This window comes from Megascapheus bottae, chromosome 7 (assembly GCF_031878675.1).
Source record: "Megascapheus bottae isolate mThoBot1 chromosome 7, mThoBot2.hap1, whole genome shotgun sequence".
NCBI classification, from domain to species: domain Eukaryota; kingdom Metazoa; phylum Chordata; class Mammalia; order Rodentia; family Geomyidae; genus Megascapheus; species Megascapheus bottae.
The window spans coordinates 23580954-23598678 of NC_143515.1; the positions used below are offsets into that span (position 1 = coordinate 23580954).

General features: G+C 48.4%; 1 protein-coding gene across 3 annotated transcripts; it reads left to right on the forward strand.

Moving 5' to 3' along the window:
- Window positions 1-950: 950 nt before the first annotated feature.
- Window positions 951-17460, forward strand: Capg (capping actin protein, gelsolin like). 3 transcript variants are annotated; one of them, XM_090336581.1, is made up of 10 exons: window positions 951-976; window positions 9858-9893; window positions 10074-10246; window positions 10345-10499; window positions 11020-11187; window positions 11774-11923; window positions 12511-12603; window positions 13099-13231; window positions 16479-16567; window positions 17279-17460. In XM_090336581.1, exons 2-10 carry the CDS (start codon window positions 9871-9873, stop codon window positions 17342-17344), a joined length of 1050 nt encoding a protein of 349 aa, XP_090192707.1. In that variant the 5' UTR covers window positions 951-976; window positions 9858-9870; the 3' UTR covers window positions 17345-17460. The 3 variants fall into 3 exon arrangements, with proteins under 3 accessions (XP_090192707.1, XP_090192705.1, XP_090192706.1); XM_090336579.1 differs by lacking the exon at window positions 951-976 and adding an exon at window positions 2304-2410; XM_090336580.1 differs by lacking the exon at window positions 951-976 and adding an exon at window positions 2671-2747.
- Window positions 17461-17725: the final 265 nt, after the last annotated feature.

Genomic DNA, 17725 nt, shown 5'->3' on the forward strand with positions numbered 1-17725 from the left:
GGACAGCACTCAGGCCCTGAGTTCAAGCTCCAGGATTGGCACCAAAAAAAGAAAAGAAAAGAAGGGCTGGGAGTTTGGCCTAGTGGTAGAGTGCTTGTCTAGACCAGGGTTTGATTCCTCTGCACCGCATACATAGGAAAAGCTGGAAGTGGTGCTGGGGCTCAAGTGGCAGAGCATTAATTAACCTTAAGCCCAGGAGTCCAAGCCCCGTAACAGACAAAAAAAAAAAAAAGAAAGAAAGAAAGAGAAAAGAAAAGCTCCTGTCCCAAGCCATCAATTCAAGCCCCACTACTGACAAAAACAATCAAACAAGTTCTAGATAGAGCCTTGCTTACAGATCAGTTATTAGCACAAGCTTTAGCGTTCCCAAAGGCTGAAGAGAGACCCCCTACTTCTCCCCATGGGTTGCTTGGCCTGTCCCAGTGTTTTTCGGTTTCTTTGTCATCCTCTCTCTTTTATTTTCTTCCTCCCTTCCTGTGATGATAGGCTTCCTTTGGCCTGGAGAAACCCTCAGTGTAGGTAACAGTGATTCTCATTCATCTTTGGCCCCTGGATGAGTGCTCAGAATTGAGCCATCCAGAGCTGCACTGAGGCAACTAGAATGACCACCTCAGAGGACTCAGGAGATAAAGGGAGGGGGGGCAAGGCTGGGGTGGGTTGTCCTGTAACTTTCTTCCCCTGAAGCTGTGCACTAAACTGGTGAATGGGGGACAAGAGGTGCTAGGCACAGTTGCTAGGGTCCCCACAGAGACTCTCACGTGGCAAACATGAGTCTCTGAGTTCAAACCCTAGTAATCCCCCAAAAGTAATTTTGCACTGAGGTGAAAGGAATAGCAACCCAAAGGGAAGAGAAAGAAGCCTAGATTTATTGAACATCTATTACTTATAGGATCTCATGTAATCTTTATATTCTTCTGTACGCTCATTTTACAGATTAGGCACAAGGAAGCTACAGGAAGTTGAGAAAGCACAGTTGGTAAGTAGTCAAACTGCCCAGCTCTTTACTTCTCTTCCAGGTTGCCTGTCCAGGCTCTACTGCCTGTGTGAACAAGGCTTTTTGGGATTCCAACCTTAAATACAAATACCTTGTATAAAGGCTGTCCTTTGGAATCAGGCATGGTGACCCATGCTTCTCTGTAATCCCAGCACCCCAATGGCGGAGTCACGTGGATCTGGAGTGAAAGGTCAGGTGGGCTAATGTAGCAAGGCCAAATTGAGTTAAAAGATGCAGGGTGTGGTAGTACATGGCTGTAACCCTAGCCACACCAGAGGCTGCAGCTGGGTTGAGCAGGCAAAGCCATGAGACTTAATATGGAAAAACAAAACCTAAAAGCAAGAAGAACTAACATGAGACTCGAATGAGAGTGCTTCAACTGGGGTCGGCGAGCCATGGAGATGCTTAGGTCTGGTGCTCAGCACCAGTTGTGAGTGCAAAAAGCTGAGTGGAAATGCAAAACCCTGAGTTCAAGCCTCAGTACCAGCACAGCAGCAACAACAAAAACCCAACCAGGGGCCGGCAGTTTGGCCTAGTGGTAGAGTGCTTGCCTAGCATGTACAAAGACCTGGGTTCAACTCCTCAGTACCAACATACATAGAAAAAACTGGAAGTGACACTGTGGCTCAAGTGGTAGAACTCTAGCCTTGAGAAAGATCAAGCACAGTGTCTGGGCCCTCAGTTCAAGCCCCAGGACTGGCAAAAAGAAAGGGAAAAAAAGCCCCACACAAAAATGGAATCCATCCAGTTTCAGGCTATAACCTTGTTAGAATGTGGTTTGAAGCTTGACTAATTGTGGAGATTTGGTCCAAATTTTATGGCTACCACTGGCAGGGCAGAAGCCTTGCGCCTCCACAGTCACCCTACTGTTTTCCACGACCATCTGCCAGCATCCTGGGCTCAAGGCCGTGCTCACGTGGCTTCATAATTGGGTGCTCACTTTTTCCTAGAGCTTTACCCCCAGGATTCTGAGGAGGGGTGGGAGACTGCCTTGACTGGCCTCCCATTCTGTGTGTGACTGTGGGTGGTCACTTGTGCTCACAGGGCCTCAGTGTCCTCTGCAGATCCAGCAACTTGGACAAGACTGGCAATGATATAGGAAGATTGACTGCCCTAGGTGCAGCCTGCACTGTGCTTATTTCTATGTGCCCTGCACTCAGATTCCATGACCATGGACATACGGTGAATGACTAGCAAAAGGAACTATCTGGGGCAGGCAGGAGACCACAAAGAACAAGCCAGGGCCCTGGTCACTTCCTCCACGCTGAGCTTTAAGGAAAAAAAAAAAGTCAAATGCATTCAGGCAGAAGTCAGGGGGAGGAGGAAAAAGTTCTGTGGAGCCAGTGACCCCACCCAGGAAATGTGACTAACCGGGAGCGGCAGGGGCTGTGCAGGCAGACGAGCTGGCCCGGTCTGGTGAGTGGGGATGCTGGGGAGTGGGGAGCAGGGAGTCTTGTGAGCCCCACACTCAGGGATGCCACCCTGGGCCTGGCTTCCTTGAAGCTGGTCACTATTCCAGGCTGGGGGTGAGGATCTCTGGCCTCGTCCTGGGCATTTGTGTGATTGGGTAAGATGGCAGCACCTCCTGCCTGAGCTCCAGGACTGCTCTGCTCTGTCTAGACCCGCCTCCCAGCCCTGAGCCTCTCCTTGGAAGGAGTGAAAGGGGCAGAGCCGGAGAAAGAAAGAGGGAAGTGGGAAGTTGGGGTGGGGCAGCTGGAAAGAAGCAGTCCCTGGAGCAGAAGCGGTGTCAGAGGTAAAGAGGGAGGTGGCTGTCAGGAAAGAGTACAAGGATGAGAAAAGTAGGAGTCTAGTGACCTCAACCGTTCAGAATTGGCTTTTATTTTGGGTGAAAGTCTAAGAGGGTCCCAAGAGTCTTCTAGCCAGACTGGAGAGACGATGATGTACTCTTTTACAACTGGGATCTCCATTGACTAGACAGAGAGAATGAAATCAGGCAGGCCAGGGCCCTGTGGTTGTTTGTCCCAGGAGAGAGGACAGGATAGGAACAGCAGAAGGAGCTCTTTGTGCTGATATTGAATCCTGTCTTGAGGGAAGCATCTGTTTTTAGCAAGCCTATTAACTAATGGTAGGGCCCTCAAACCACAGGTCATCTCTTCCGCAATGGTGGCAGGCAGGGTGTGTTTGGGGAGAGGGGAGAGGATGGGAGATGATTCTGATTCATCAAGGTCTGCAGCAAGGATAGTTTATGGCTGTGCTGGGTAGAATGTTTTTTTGTTTTTTTTTTTTGTGGATCATGAGACTTGAACTCTGGGGGCCTGGGCGCTGTCTCTTGAGTTCTTCAGCTCAAGGCTACTGCCCTATCCCATGTGCTTCAGTCCCACTTCCCGTTTTCTAGTGGTTAATTGGAGATAAGAATCTTACTCACGTTCTTTAGTGCCTGGCTTTGATCCTCTATTCTCAGATCTCAGCCTCCTGAGTAGCTAGGATTTATAGGCGTGAGCCACCGCACTGGGCTTGGGTAAAGGTGAGTTGAAGGTGCATTTCCCATCAGTGGCCACCAGAGGGGGTTGGAGGCCTGGGGGTTGGGTCCAGGTTGCTTTAAGGGAGACAGATGAGAGCTTGCTGCTAGGGTCTTGAAATTAAACTAAGAACAATGCTGTCCTGGTAGACTTCTACCAGGCTTCAGATGTATTCTTGACTGCAGCACTTCAGGTTCCTAGGTGTGCCAGCTGGTTTGTGCCCAAGCTGCCAATGGAGGAAGTTTTTTTTTTTTCCTTGCTAGTCCTGGGACTTGAACTCAGGGCCTGGGCACTGTCCTTAGAACCTTTTTGCTCAAGGCTAGTGCTCTGCACTTGCGCCACAGCGCCACTTCCAGCTTTTTCTATGTATGTGGTACTGAGGAATTGAACCCAGGGCTTCGTGTAAGCTAGGCAAGCACTCTACCACTAGGCTACGCTCCCAGCCCAGAACTTGTGGTCTTTCATCCTAGCCTGTGGGAAGTGGTGCCAGACTTTCTGACAAACAGCTGAAGCCTTCAGTCAGGCTGGTGGTGAATTTAGATTTGGTTCTTCCAGTTTCCAAGACAGTATTGTGGTAGAATTAGGACAACTGGGCTAGAAGGATTTGAGGACAGGTGTGGCAGGCCTTGCCTTATGAATTCAAACATTGGGTATAGGTTGGGATTAAGTGGCTTCCAGCAGAAGGTCTGCCTGAAGGCAAGGTGAGAAGGAGATGGTGATGGAGCTGGGGAGCTGGGAATTGGGATCAAGAGAAAGAGAACGTGACCCCAGAGAGGCATTCTTAACGGCTCCTGGAAAGCCTCTGACACTGAGCCCCAGCTTTCTGCCCCAAGGCTGCTACAATCCACATTTGCCTGCTAAAATCTTGGCTGGGTTCCTGGAGCATAGCCTAGCATGCATGAAGTCCTGGGTTTGTTTCCTCGGTGCCACATACACAGAAAAAGCTGGAAGTGTCTCTGTAGTTCAAGTGGCAGTGTTAGCCTTCAGCAAAATGTCTCCAAGGACAGTGCCCAGGCCCTGAGTTCAAGCCCCAGGACTGACCCAAAAAAGTGGAGGGCCAGGAGTGTGTCCTAGTGGTAGAGTGCCTGCCTAGCATGCAAGAAGATCTAGGTTCAATTACTCAGTACCACATCGGAAGTGATCCTGTGACTCAGTGGTAGAGCTCTAGCCTTAAGGAAAAGCCCAAGGACAATGCTCAGGCCCTGAGTTCAAGCCCCAGGACTGGCAAAAAAAACAAATCTTGGGCAGTCCTTCAGATTCCATCTGGTGTGATAATTGGAGGTCATCAAGAACTGTTAAACCATCTTTGAGCATCTGCAAGGTATTAGACACCAAGAGGTGTCTAGCAGCTAGATACGAAATCTAGTTGCTAGAAACATAATCTAGCTCTTGTTCCAAAGGTTCTCTCTTAGCTTGGTGGGGGAGAGGGGCATGCCTAACTCTTCTCACTATGGAAGAGCAAGAGATCTAGAAATGGGCTGGCTGTTGCTTAGAGGTAGAGCGCTTTGGAACATGCACAAAACATGGTGGGTTCAATATTCCACCATGTGTGCATGCGTGTGTGTGTGTGTGTGTGTGTGTGTGTGTGTGTGTGTGTCTGTGAGAAAGAGAGAGAGAGAGAGAGAGAGAGAGACAGACAGACAGACAGACAGACAGAGAGACAGAGACAGAGAGACAGAGAGAGATAGACACAGTGAAAGACCGAGAGGGAGAGACAGAGAGAGAGAATATAAAAGTTCTGCATCATCAGAGCATTTAAGAAGAGGATAGTTGGTGAGGGATATTACAGAAAAGGCTTCTGTGCTGTGCTGTGCGGGTCTGTGTTGGGAGGCAGATTCAGATCAGGACCAGATCAGCTCTAAGGCTGACATCTGTGATTCTGGGCCATTCTTCTTGTGGGGGAAGTTGGCAGGTGGATGCCTCCCCATGTCTCTGTGCCATCTAACTAGACCGTGAAGCCTGAGCCTTTTTTACTTTTTCATCCCCTATATTCCTGACCCCACCCTCCACCCCCATCCCACTCTGCTCTTGGAGAGCACCCAGCATGAGCCTTGAATGGAATAAATAGACTCTGTCATAGGTTGTTGGACAAGTGTGTTGGGATATCAGGCTCTGGAGACGAGAAGCAGTCTAGACATGCATCCAGACAGCTTGTTCACAGGGGCTGCATTGTGTGCTCCCAGCAGAGAGGGCTGGGAGAACATCCATGGGAAGCTGAGACACCAAAGAGAATTCTAAGACACCTGGGGCTTCATATGGGCCTGCAGGGATGTTGGACTTTCATGCAGGTGACACACTCTGGAACACTGATGAGCTGTGAGCTTTGGCCAAAAAGGCTAGGATAAAGAGGATGATTGAAAGGCCAGATGTCAGGATAGACCCTTCCCTGGAAGAGCCTGGACAGGGTCAGAGATCTTATGGAGCAGCAGGACATACACTGTTAACCAGGCTCTGAGTCTGATTTTGGCTAACCCAGCATGGCTTTGAGGCATCGGGGGCGGGGGGGGGAGAAGAGAGAGAGAGAGAGAGAGAGAGAGAGAGAGAGAGAGAGAGAGAGAGAGAGAGAGAGAGAGAGAGAGAGAGAGAGAGTTTTCTTTTTTTGCTGGTCCTGGGGCTTGAACTCAGGTCCTAGGTACTGCCCTTGAGCTTCTTTGGCTCAAGGCTAGCACTCTACCACTTGAGCCATATCTCTACTTCTAGCTTCTTTTGGTATTTTAGTGGAGATAAAAGTGTCACAGACTGGGGCCGGGAGTTTGGCCTAGTGGTAGAGTGCTTACCTAGCATACACAAAGGCCCGGGTTCGATTCCTTGGTACCACATACATAGAAAAAAGCTGGAATGGTGCTGAGGCTCAAGTGGTAGAGCTCTAGCCTTGAGAAAGTCCAAGGACAGTGCTCAGGCCCTGAGCTCAAGCCCAGGACTGGCAAAAAAAAAAAAAAGTATCACAGACTTTCCTGCCTGGGCTGGCTTTGAACCATGATCCTCAGAGCTTCTGAGGATCACAGAGAGGAGCCACTACTGCTCATCTAGATATCAGGCATTTTAAGGGTCCTCAAATGATTCCAGTGTACCAAGACTTAGAGAACATACTGGAACATACTGGTAGTGTTGGGATTGCTTCAAACATGTCTCAGACCTGTGGAGGCATCTTTTCTAGGTTGGGGGCTGTTAGGGAAAAACATAGTGATACTTGAAAATGTAGAGTAAAGATTCTGAGAACGTTGCCATGGGAATTTATATCTAAGGAGCAGAGTAAGGGTCAAAGAATGGAAAATTACTGGAAGGAAATGTCAGGGTTAAGGAAGGTTCTGTCCAAACAGACTCAACAGGATTCTAGAAGAAGATTGTCTCAGTTGATCAGAAATCACCCAGAGGGGGAGTGAAAGATAAGGAATCTGATTAGAATGGAGATGGCTGAACTGGAGGGCAGGAGGATAAGGATTTGACTAAACTGTCTTGGCAATCTGGCCCAAACTGGATTTTACGATGACGCCCATACAGATGGACCTAGGAGAAGATCCAAAAGCCTGAGGGATTTTGGACAAGGAGCCTTTGTGAGTGGCTACAATTGTATAAGGTCTTGAGGTAATTTCGTTGAAAAGCTAGAGTGATAAAGGAGCTGGTAGCCCAGCTTCTTACATCAGAACCCTGAAATGTCTGTGGAAGGGAAGGGGGCTAATTGTGAGCTAATTTTGGCTTGAGTTCTAATTTCAGGAACAAAATGAAAAACAGCAAAGCTGATAATTGGCTCATTCTATGTCTCATTCTGAGCTCTTCCTGCCAGCTTGAGTGGGGAAGCACCCCACCACTTCCTACCTGAGTCATGGGCTAGTGGGCTGCCTGTAGCAGGGGATGTGGGTATACCATGTGATCTATGTAGGAGGGAGAAATGGAGAAACTTTAGCTCCCCCCACATTACTGCCTCCCAGTCTCAGGGAAGTGTGATGCCAAAGAAAAAAACACACACAAAAAAACCCCTTCCACTATTTTTAGGTTGGTAATGGAAACCTATAATTCATATGGTATTTCATAGCCATTATCACCATGGCTCTGCCTCCCCTTCTGTTTTCTACTCAGACTTAATACCTTGCTTTCCAAGCCACCATTCAGAGTCTCTTCTTGCCTCATGCAGGCAGCCTCAGTCGCCAAGAGTCTCCTGATTTTACATGATTTTCGAATCCTGTACCGTAAAGGCTAGGACACTTAGAAAATCCTCAAGTGACGAGGCATGGCTGGCTCACACCTGTAATCCTATGTACTCAGGAGGCTGAGATCCAAGCCAGTCTGTGTAGGAAAGTCTTATCGCCAATTAACCACCAAAAACTGGAAGTGGAGCTGTGGCAGAACTCAGGAATAGCCCCCATGCTCTGAGTTCAAACCCCATGACCAACAAAAAACAAAGACAAACTAAAACCACCACCAGGAACAACAAATAACCTTAGTTGATGGACTAATGTGTTTCATTAAGCGCTTGCTTGGATTGTAGTCTCCATATTTTAAGCCCCTCACCCCCACCAAGAAACTAGCTAACAGTGGGAACATGGAAAAGACAGTGAGTAAAACTGTCTGGGAGTTTGGCCTAGTAGTAGAGTGCTTGCCTACCACGCATGAAGACCTGGATTTGATTCCTTGGTACCGCATACATAGAAAAAACTGGAAATGGGGCTGTGGCGCAAGTGCTAGAGCTCTAGACTTGAGAAAGCCCCAAAACAGGGCTCAGGCCCTGAGTTCAAGTCCCAGGACTGGCAAAAATAAATAAATTAAATAAAAATAAAAAAACTGTAGTGATTATATTTTTTAGATTAAAAAAGATGAGTTTTAAAAGATGTTTGCCTTTAGAATAATCTTTCCACTTTTTTTGGGGTGGGGGGGCAAGTCCTGGGCTTGAAGTCTTGAAATTCAGGGCCTGAGCACTGTCCTTGGGTTTTCTCAAGGCTAGAGCTCTACCATTTGAGCCACCTCACCACTTCCAGCTTTTTCTATGTATGTGGTACCGAGGAATAGAACATGGGTCTTCGTGAATGCTAGGCAAGCACTCTGCCACTAGGCCAAACTCCCAGACCCTACCTATCTCCCTACTTTTAATATATTTTGTCCAATGAATGTTGGCCCTGCTGACCTACAGAATAAGGATGGCATTCATCATCCCCTAGAACAGGGGCAAGCTGGGCACACTGAAGTGATTGATACCTGATGCCTGGGAATAAGTGGATTCCCCAGGGAGACAGATTTGAATTGGAACAGTCATTAAGTGTAATATTAGATAAGGTTTTAAGAGATACCTTCTACCAGGTTAGAGAAGTATCTAATCTTAGTTTGTTAAAAACCATTTTTCTATTTATGTGGTAGGGAAGAATCAAACCCAGGTCTTTGTACATGCTAGGCAAGCACTCTACCACTAAGCCACATTCCCATCCCCAGGCCACATTCCAGCCCCAGTGAGACTCTTATGTCCAATAAACTACCAATAAATCAAAAATAGCACTGTGGCCGGGTGCAGTAGCTCACGCCTGTAATCCTACCTACTCAGGAGGCTGAGATCTGAGGATCAAGGTTCAAAGCCAACCCCGGGCACAAAAGGACCTGAGACTCTTATCTCCAATTAACTTCTACAAAATGGGAAGTGGGGTTTGGCTCAAGGGTAGGGTGATAGCCTTGAGCTGAAGAGCTCAGGGACAGTGTCCAGGCCCAGTACAAGCCCCATGACCCACACTAAAAAGAAGAAGAAGAAGAAGAAGAAGAAGAAGAAGAAGAAGAAGAAGAAGAAGAAGAAGAAGAAGAAATAGCACCATGGCACAGCCACAGTGTAGAGCCCTAGCTTTGAACAAAAGATCCATCCTAGGGACAGTGTCCGGACCCTGAGCGCATGCCCCATGGCTGAAAAAAAAAGTTTCATGAATTTTTCTGTCTGGGATGGCCTTGAACTATGATCTTCAGATCTCAACTTCCTGAATAGCTACTAGGATTGCCACTATGAGCCACTGGGGCCCAGCTGATCTTAAACTTTTCTAATTAAGCAGTGATTAGTTAGAAAGCTATACTCTAAGTTTGCATAATACCCAGCATTCAGGATAGATGAGAAGAATGTCTGAAGAAGTCATGGCAGTGAGAAGACACTGGCTTAGAGGTTAGAGATCTAGTTGTCTGATCTTGGCCTTCCTGTCTCTGCCTCTATCTATCTATCTATCTATCTATCTATCTATCTATCTATCTATCTATCTATTTGGCCTGTGTAATTTAGCCAGGGCAATCTCCTCTTGGGCTCCAAGATATAAAGTAGTTGATAAATATAAAATAATTGGCCACCTGGACAGGCTTCCCCAGACCAGTGTGAGAGATGATTATTGTAGCCTTTGTGATAACTGTGGCTTCTTTCTTTGCAGATCTGGAAACAGCATGTACACACCCATCCCCCAGAGGTAGGCAGTGTGTCCCATCTCCTCAGTTCCCTTCCCATCTTCTCTTCCTTCTAAGGGCTTCTTTTCCCTCCTCACTGCTGTTACCATTCCCAGACTTCAGTCCCCAGCCTGTTCAGGTCTCTCCTTGAGCCTCCTCTTTGTGAGCCCTGGACATTGCCAATCCTCTCTCCCTTCCCACAGTGGCTCTCCATTCTCATCCTCCGTGCAAGATCCTGGCCTGCACATATGGCGGGTGGAGAAGCTGAAGCCAGTGCCTGTGGCAAGAGAGAACCAGGGCATCTTCTTCTCAGGAGACTCATACCTAGTGTTGCACAATGGCCCAGAAGAGCTCTCTCATCTGCACCTGTGGATAGGTAAAGGGGTTGGGCTGAATGAGGGGTATAGTCTGGGCAGGGGTGGAGGCTGGCATGGTTCTCAAAGGCTTTTCCCTGTTCGATCTCACCTGTCACAGGCCAGCAGTCATCTCGGGATGAGCAGGGGGCCTGTGCAGTGCTGGCTGTGCACCTCAACACCCTGCTTGGGGAGAGGCCTGTGCAGCATCGCGAGGTGCAGGGCAATGAGTCTGACCTCTTCATGAGCTACTTCCCACGGGGCCTCAAGTACCAGGTTGGAACCACCGCCACCCACCCACCCCTGGGGCTTCTCTCAGAGTCAACCCTGCTCCTGCCTCTGCCTCTGGTGTGTGTGTGTGTGTGTGTGTGTGTGTGTGTGTGTGTGTGTGTGTGTGTGTGTGTGTGTGTGTGTGTGTGTATGCTCATGTACACGCATGCGCTCACCTTCAGGGCCCGGCCTTTGCCTTTTGGCTTTTTTTGCTCAAGGATACTGTCTACCACTTGATCCACTTCCAGAGTTTTGATGATTATTTAGAGATAAGAGTCTCATGGGCTTTCCTGCCAGGACTGGCTTCAAACTGTGATCTACAGATCTCAGCCTCTTGAGTAGCAAGGCTGACAGGCTTGAGCTGCTGGCCCCTGGCTCAACCCTGTTTCTGGCTAGTTTGTATCTTGTCAGAGACCTCCCAGTACACTCGACCTGTGGCTCCACTTTTCTCTCCATCTTCCGATGGGATGGGGTGCAGAGGGTTCTGAGGCTATCAGCCCACTGAGACAAGCCTTCTGGTTTGCAGGAAGGAGGTGTAGACTCAGCATTTCACAAGACAGCCTCAGGTGCCACCCCAGCTGCCATCAAGAAACTCTACCAGGTGAAAGGGAAAAAGAACATCCGTGCCACTGAGCGGGCGCTGAACTGGGACAGCTTCAACACTGGTGACTGTTTCATCCTGGACCTAGGCCATGTGAGTAGATGCCCAGATTGGGCACTTGTGTTGGTACCATAGTTGAAGGGGTCAGGGCCAGGAGATTGGGAAAATGGAGAGAAGGCAAGAGGCTGTAAGCCCACTCATTCCTGGGTGGATGGATCCAAGCGGGAAAGAAGATCCTGATAAGCCCACCAAGTCCCAGATTGACATAAAACAACATCTCTTCTCTGAAGCTTACTTTTTTTTTTTTTTTTTTTGCCAGTCTTAGGCTTGAGCTCAGGGCCTGAGCACTGTCCTTGGGCTTTCTCAAGGCTAGAGCTCTACCACTTGAGCCTCAGCACCACTTCCAGCTTTTTTTCTATGTATGTGGTACCAAGGAATCGAACCCCTTCGTGCATGTTAGGCAAGCACTCTACCACTAGGCCAAACTCCCGGCCCATCTGAAGCATACTTTTAAGAGAAGGGAGAAAAGAGAAATAAGTTTAAGTACAGGACACCAAATGTCATCACTGCCTTTCTCTGTCTCCTTGATTTTCCTGCCTCTGGACGCAGTTCTCCTGGGAGGAGAACAGGGGCAGGACTCAGGAAGCTGGCTATGACTGGATTCTTTGCTTCCTTGCAGAACATCTTCGCCTGGTGCGGTGGGAAGTCTAACATCCTGGAGCGGAACAAGGCCAGGGACCTGGCCTTGGCCATCCGGGACAGTGAGCGGCAGGGCAAGGCCCGGGTGGAGATCATCACTGATGGGGAAGAGCCTGCCGAGATGATCCAGGTTGGAAACCACTGGAGTGTGTGTGTGGCTAAATGGCCGGAAGCAGTGATATCTCAGAATCCTGCAGGTGGCAGAGGATGTCAGGGGCACTACCTGGGGCTGTGTCTGGCTCCCAGGGTGTGGGTAGAGTGGACCTCACCCTCATTCATTTCTGCTTGGGGAACTCATGCAGGACACAATGTACCCCATTGGAGCATGCTGAGAAAGAGCTACAATTAGAGTTTAAATAGAGATTCAGTGTCAACTGAGAAATAATGGCTAGTATTTGAATCTAGGGTATATATACAGCATACATTGTATAATTGATCTAATCTGGGCTGGACACCTGCTGGCCCAGGCTGGCAATCCTAGCTCCTCAGGGGGCTGAGATTTGAGGATTGCCTTCAAATCCAGCCCAGAGGTTAGTCTGCCAGATTCTGACAAACCTCCAATTGGAAGGGTGGTTTAAGTGAGCAATGACCATGAGCAGAAGGAAGGTTCTAGTTTATGCCAACACACACACACACACACCCTTAATCTGGTTGTGATGGCTTTAGAATATTGGGTGCAGGAATCTCACTATTCTCGATCTACTGTGGTTCCTGTAGGTTCTGGGCCCCAAGCCTGCTCTGAAGGAGGGCAACCCTGAAGAAGACCTCACAGCTGACCAGACCAATGCTCAAGCTGCAGCTCTGTATAAGGTAGGAACTTCCCCAGGGACCAGCGAGGGGGTGGGAGCTACAGAGAGCAGCAGCTGCTGGGCCTGGGTGCTGAAGGTCAAGAGGAGGATGTGGGAAGGTGGAGCTGGGAACCAGGGGGAGTTTATGCAGGAGTTGGAGAGGCAGATGGGAGTGGGGGTGGATGGGGATAGAGGCAAGGTGAGGTGGGAGTTGGGGACATGGTTGGTGATAAAGGCCATTTCACTTCTGATCCCTTCTTAGTGAAGGTGTCAAGCCTGGACTGAATTTTCTTTCTTTTGGCTCCATGCGTTCGTTTATAGTTTGCAACCTACATCATTCTAAAGTGAATTTAGGAACTGGCTGAGGTGATGGGTAGGAGAGAGGCACCTTGGGTTTGCTTTTCGGGGCTTTTTCTCCCATCTGCTCCTCAGTGATGGGGTTGAGGCAGGCCTGGCCGCAGCCCAGTGTTTGGGCTCAAGTGAGAGCTCATGTGTGAGCACTGCCCGTCCTCCCTAGGTCTCTGATGCCACTGGACAGATGAACCTGACCAAGGTGTCTGACTCCAGCCCTTTTGCCCTGGAGCTACTGATCCCTGACGACTGCTTCGTGCTGGACAATGGACTCTGTGGCAAGATCTACATCTGGAAGGGTATGTGGGGCTCCTCCCGACAGGCCTGAGGTCTCGGGAGCTGCTCTGACCTGAACAGCTTTTCCACTGCATGGACCAGCCACTCACACCCCATAAAACTAGGTGGTGGCTTCAGAATTCACAGGACTTGCTCCAACACATTGTTGGGCACTGCTCCAGAAATTCACTGTTGGAGGTGGAGCCTGAGCACGCATATCTTAACGAGTTCCCGAGGGCGCCCTGTAATCTCAGAGGCCATACTTTGAGAACCATTGTCCTAGTCCATTCCTAGGTTTCCAGGGCTCTGGTTCCCTGACCCAGAGATTTATGTCATGAGATGTGACAGAGGTAACTTTTAGATAAATGGTGACTTGGTATGGTATAAAGAAAACTAGCAGAACTTGTTTTTGAAGGAGATGTTATCAACTAGAAAGAAATGCTTTTGGACAGAAGTCTGTCTGGCTTTGACTATAGGAGAATATTGAAACTGGAGGATCATGGGTATCTAGGTACTTTGCTATGGCCTGCCTGCCTTCCTTCCTTCCTTCCTTCCTTCCTTCCTTCCTTCCTTCCTTCCTTCCTTCATTCCCTCCCTCCCTCTCTCCTTCCCTCCCTCTTTCCATCCTCCACCTTTTAAAACAATCTGTCATGGGGCTTGAACTCAGGGTTTGGGAGCTATCCCTGAACTTTTTCTCTCAAGGCTAGCGCTCTACCACTTTGAGGCACAATGCCAGTTTGGGTTTTCTGGGGGTTGATTGGAGTCAAGAGTCTCCAGTAGACTTCACTGCTCAGGTTGCCTTTGAACTATGGTACTCAGATCTCAGCTTCCCTGAGTAGCTAGGATTACAGGCATGAGCCACTGGTGCCAGCGGGTATTCTCTCTCTTCTTTTTTTGCCAGTCCTGGGCTTGAGCTCAGGGCCTGAGCACTGTCCTTGGATTTTTCTCAAGGCTAGAGCTCTACCACTTGAGCCTCAGCACCACTTCCAGCTTTTTCTAAGTATGTGGTACCAAGGAATCGAACCAGGGTCTTAGTGCATGCTAGGCAAACACTCTACCACTAGGCCAAACTCCTGGCCCCATTCTCTCTCTCTATTTTTTTTTTTTAATTTTTTTTTTTGGTCAGGGTGATGTATACAGAGGTTATAGCTACATTCATAAGGTAGTGGGTACATTACTTCCTATGTTTTTTTTCCCACTTTCCCTCTCCTCATCCCCTCCTGAATTATAAAGTTAATGTCCAACATATTGTCCTGTGAACATCGCTGTTACATTGGTCCACCTCCTGTCCCTTTCCCTTCCCTAATTCAAATAAACAAATAAATGTATATACAATACACCAGGTACCAAAGTCAGATACAGTAACTGTTGTTTCTTAATCTTGTTTTACTAAACCAGATTATAAACTTCTGTGTTTCTCTCAGTTTCTTAATGACACAGCGTTTGTGAAATCACCAGTTCTCATTCTGGTTAGATGTAGTGGTGACGTTCAGGAAGAGCCTCTTGCCTGTTGCAGGAACTGGCCTAGAGCAGCAAGTCACCAGCTGGTTTCTGAAGGTTAAGAAATGTTAATTAACTCTTAGAGTGAGTGAACTCTGAGACTCATGTGACCACTAGGGTCAATGTCCAACCCCATAGAAGTGTCTATAACCCCTCCAAGTAAGGAATCATTGGAGAAAGAGAAAGCAGAGAAGAAACAAGAAACTTAGATGGCCAAGAAGGAAAATGCCTGATGGGTTGGCAGTTTACTAAGGACTCAGAGGCTTAGTTTCAGATCCTCTGAGAGTCTGGCTTGGGCATTTGTCTTAGGGAAGCTGCCCTTCTCAGTAGCTCAGGCACTGCTTGAAGGCCTGGGTAAATTCTGTAGTCCTCTGTCTTTTGTTGGTCATAAGGCTTGAACTCAGGGCCTGGGTGCCAGACCGAAGCACGCACCCTCTCTCTCTCTCTCTCTCTCTCTCTCTCTCTCTCTCTCTCTCTCTCTCTCTCTCTCTCTCTCTCTCTCTCTCTTTCTCTCTCGCACTTTGGCTCAAATGGCAGAGCACTAGCCTTGAGCGAAAGAGTTCAGGGACAATGCCCAGGCCCAGAGTTTAAGCCCCACGACTGACCAAAAAAAAAAAAAAAAGACATGTAACTCTTCTATTAATTACAATAAAAAAATATATGGAAAAAAAAAAGAGTCTTGTAGACTTTCCTGCTGAGGTTTTCTTTGAATCTTCTGATCTCAGCCTCCTGAATAGCTAGGATTACAGGCACCAGTGACTGGTGCCCGGCCTATGATACTCTTTTTTTGTTTTACAAGTCCCAGGGCTTGAACTCAGGGCCTGAGGAATTGAACCTGGGTATTTGTGCATGCTAGGCAAGCACTCTACCACTAGGCCAAACTCCCAACCCCCTGATATTCACTTTTGTAAGTACTTTGTTGGCATGACGACTAAGTCAGCATTGGCTTGTTGGGTTAACTGGGGTCAGTTTGCCACCACACAGTTTGATGTGAAGGGAGAGAACCCAACCTCTCTGAAATATTTGAGCGGATTTTGAACAGACCAAAACAGAAGGGAAGTTTTTGTTTTAGCTTGGAGGTGGTAGTTTCCTGGGAAAATCTTTAGCATCTGATTTCATACTGCCATAGAGTCTCTTAACATCCTTGGACTCTCCTGGTCCAGTTGTTTGAAAAGTTGTTAGCTATCCTGTGACCACTTCCTGCCTTAAATTTGCTTAAAGTAAGATGAAAGCAGGGGCACTGGTGGCTCATGACTGTAATCCTAGCTACTCAGGAGGCTGAGATTGTTTTTCTTTTGGTTGGCTGTGGGGCTTGAACTCTGGGTCTGGGCGTTGTCCCTGAGCTCTTTAGCTCAAGGCTACCATTCTACGATTTTGAACTATAGCACCACTTCTGGTTTTCTGGTAGGTTAATTGGAGATAAGAGTCTCTCGGACTTTCTTGCCTGGGCTGGCTTTGAACTGTGATCCTCAGATCTCAGCCTCCTGAGTAGTGCCAGGCTAGGAGGCTGAGATTTGAGGATCACATTTCAAAACCAGCCTGGCAGGAAAGTCCCTAAGTCTCTTATTTCCAATTAACTATCAGAAAACCAAAGTGGTTCTACGGCTCCAAGTAGCAGAGCACTAATCTTGAGGAAAAGAGCTCAGGTTCAGTGTCTAGGCCCCGAGTTCAAGCCCCACAACCAACCTCCCTGTCACCCCCCCCCCCAAAAAAAAAAATTGGGTAAAGATTAGAGAGGTTCACCTTTAAAAAAAATCTTCTGTTATCCAGGGCGGAAAGCTAACGAGAAGGAGAGGCAGGCTGCCCTCCAAGTGGCAGAAGACTTCATCTCCCGCATGCAGTACGCCCCCAACACTCAGGTGAGTAGACACCCCCACCCCTACCCCCTAAGCCTGGGGCTCTTCCGGAGTCTCCTGCCCTTCAGGTTGGATAAGAGGAACAGGACAGCCTTAGGACTTATGAACACTCATACTTCCTCTCAGACTCATCCCAGAGAAGATCTTTCTCAATCCTCCACCATTCAAAAGTGTGTGAATGCTGGGCTGCAGTGGCTCATGCCTGTAGACCTCGCTACTCAGGAGACAGATCTAATGACTGCAGGTTGACGCCAGCCTGGGCAAGAAAGTCTCTGATTTCAATATTGTTAATTAACCAGCAACAATACAGAAGTGGAGCTGTGACAAAAGGAGAGTACCCAGGCTCTGCTTTCTTGCTGCAGCACCAGGTGGGGGGAAAAGTATTATTGGATGTTGGGCAATATTTTATGGGACCTTTATGGGAACCTTGTATTTCTTCTCTTGGCTGCTGTTTCTGGCTGCTATAGTTCCTTATAGCCCCAGTACAATGGCTCTACAAGTTGTTCCCATATAGTTGATGGCATCTGCCAAGCTACCTCCACGCACTTGACGTGATCTGTTTTCTTAGCCTGTGTGAGTGATCTTGTGTCTGGTCTTGTCTGAGGGAGCATTCCTAGCCTGGATTGCATATGGACTTGGGCCTTGCCATGTCCTCTCTGGCAGAGGCAGAGATGGCCGCCTTATCACTCTCACTTCTCTCCCATTGTCCTGCAGGTGGAGATTCTACCCCAGGGCCGTGAGAGTACTATCTTCAAGCAATTCTTCAAGAACTGGAAGTGAGGGAGAGCAGGCCTCTGTGTTTGTTTCTACCCCTTCTCCCACCCCTGTGCTTCCTGCTGGGTCAGTGCTGAGGCACCCTCTGCAGATGGAAAATAAAGGAAAGCAAGTGCCTTCTCCAGCTGTCTTCCTGTGCTGCCTGCTGATGCCAATTCCACAGCTTCTGGGGGCCTAGTATTTGTTTTGCAAGATAAGACGTAGTGCCAGAAGTGCCAATGGGGCTGGCAGGTACGGCTGTGAGTGCAATAGGGAGATGACATGGCACTAGGCTCAGGTTTTGCTTTCAGCTAGGGTTTAGTTCAGCCTCACATTCCCTGTCAGGAGAAGTTTGTGTCTGTGGCCTGGGATGAATCCACTACACATAGTATTTCTTTACATATCCTA

What these genes read in the sequence shown, in the direction of transcription:
- Capg (XM_090336581.1), top strand. Translation starts at nt 9,871, where the DNA reads ATGTACACACCCATCCCCCAGAG. An exon ending in TACACACCCATCCCCCAGAG is followed by an intron (nt 9,894 to 10,073) that starts GTAGGCAGTGTG and finishes CCCTTCCCACAG; the next exon opens with TGGCTCTCCATTCTCATCCT. An exon ending in TCATCTGCACCTGTGGATAG is followed by an intron (nt 10,247 to 10,344) that starts GTAAAGGGGTTG and finishes CACCTGTCACAG; the next exon opens with GCCAGCAGTCATCTCGGGAT.